The sequence below is a fragment of the Acanthisitta chloris genome, unplaced genomic scaffold (genome assembly GCF_000695815.1).
Source record: "Acanthisitta chloris isolate BGI_N310 unplaced genomic scaffold, ASM69581v1 scaffold35095, whole genome shotgun sequence".
Classification (NCBI taxonomy): Eukaryota; Metazoa; Chordata; class Aves; order Passeriformes; family Acanthisittidae; genus Acanthisitta; species Acanthisitta chloris.
In genome coordinates, this window is record NW_008676068.1 from 2,987 (window position 1) to 4,957 (window position 1,971).

General features: G+C 53.9%; 1 protein-coding gene across 1 annotated transcript in view; it reads right to left on the bottom strand.

Annotated features, from left to right (window-relative positions):
- Window positions 1-1,971, bottom strand: part of LOC103803424 (rabphilin-3A-like) — a gene marked incomplete at its 3' end in the record, with an annotated part of 12,206 nt that overhangs the window by 955 nt on the left and 9,280 nt on the right. The window contains exons 3-4 of the mRNA XM_009075977.1: window positions 591-720; window positions 259-345 (exon numbers count right to left, since the gene is read on the bottom strand). Coding sequence (XP_009074225.1) covers window positions 259-345; window positions 591-720 — 217 coding nt within the window. The remainder of the gene's footprint in view (window positions 1-258; window positions 346-590; window positions 721-1,971) is intronic.

A 1,971-nucleotide genomic window follows, 5' to 3' on the forward strand; every position in this document is an offset into this window, starting at 1 on the left:
GACATCAAGACTTTGCTTGCAAGACACAAATAAATGTCATTTCATACAGAAAACAAGACCAGCCTAGAAGGACCAGACTGAAGCAACTGGGCAAGACTTAGTGGTGCTGAGGACCAGGCTGGAAATCACTGGGAGCATCCCACCAGCTGGAGCTGCTTCTGTCCCAAAAGTCTGGGGTGGGGACAGTGCACAGGGTGACAGCAAGGGCAGGAACCACATCCCACAGAGCAGGGGGAGCCCCTGGGGATCCACACTCACCTCCCTCTGCTCACTGCAGATCTTGCAGAGCCAGATGGCATGGGGCCTGCTGTTGGTGGTCTCCACCCCGCACTTGGTGCAGACATTCTGCAGAAAAAACAAAATGCTGGGTGGCAGCAGGGCCACCACAAGGTCCCACTGCATCATCAGCACCAGTGGGGGGTTAATGAGAGCTGCTTAATGAGAGCTCTCCCAGCACAAACACCAGCGAGCGCAGAAAACCTTCCCCACGCACAGAGGGACGGAAGCATCACCCGAACGTCGAGGTGTCCCGAGGTGGGGAGAGTCTGGGGGGGCTGTGCAGGTCTGGGGGGCACAGGGAGGTGCCTTACCTTCTTGCAGTCCTCACAGACGACACAGGCAGATCCCCTGGGCCCCAGCTGCTCCCCGCAGAGGATGCAGCGGTTGACGCCGTCGCCCAACACGCTCCGGCGCATGTCCTCCAGCCGAGTCATCAGCCTCCTGGCACAGAGGGGACAGGGCATGTCAGGAAAGGCTCTGCACAGATGGGAGCTGGGGGTCCTCTGGGATCCTTCTGCATCCTTTGGTCCATCTGCTCCTTTTCACAGAATCATCAAGGTTGGAGGAGACCTCTAAGAGCAAGTCCAACCCTTAACATGTCACTGCTGTAAGCCCTGAACTGTCTCCTCCAGCACGGAGCCTCTCCTCTCCCAACTACAGGAATGCAATCAGGGGGAAAAGACAGATCCCAGCAGGATGTAACACTCCAACATGTCCTTTCTACTTCATCTTGGGCAGCATTAACTTGTGCTGACACTGCCAGAGAGTGGAACTGGCCCCAGCTCCCACAGAATCCATCCAAGGCAGCACCTTTGCATGGAGCAGTTTGGCATCAGTGAAGCATCTTTGTCCCCACATGGAAGTCTTTCCACCCAGACCCAATAACAGCCCATGAGAAGACCTCATGGAGATCTGCATTCCCTTGGAGAGCTGCAAGAGAAGACCTTGGAAAGGCTCTGGGGAATGAATGAATTAGTTTTCTTATTTAAGGATAGATATTGAATGTGGTTCATGGGAATTCTTTGAGTGCAACATAAAAAGGCCACTGGAGAGCAGGCTGTAAAAACACACCTGGTTGCTGCAAAGGTAAAAAAACCTCAAGAGTTAAGGAAGTTTTGGAAAAGCAGGATTGGCAAGAGGAATGTGGAGAGCAGGAGGGAGCTGCCCGCCGAGCAGCGAGAGCTGGCGGCGAGTCGTGCGCTCACTTAACCCAGAATCCTAGCCCCAAAAATAGCACAACAAGGGAAAAAGGCTGCATTATTTATGCCATTCAATGGGGAAGGAGAAAAGGAATGAAGAAAGGGAGGAGGAGACCCAAGCCCACCGGGCTGCCATCCCCCCATGGCAGCCTGACCCAAATCTGACAGAGCTGCTAACACGGCGCAGTGTAAAACACTCGTGTTTCAGAGCTGTTTCCCCACATGGTGACAGGCTCAGATTTATGGTGACTGTGCTGCCAGCACCTCTGAAATGCTCATAAACAACCTGGGATTCCCTGTACACCAGGTGCTGCTGGAGTTGGTGTCCAGCCACTTGCAGGATGGCCACAATTCTATGGGCTATGGGAGGAAAAGTTTGATGAAGGAATAGCAGCAAGAGGGGGGAGAATCATACAGACCCAGACTGGGTTGGGTTGGAAGGATCTTAAAGATCACCTAGTCCCAATCCCTGCCCTGGGCAGGGACACCTCCC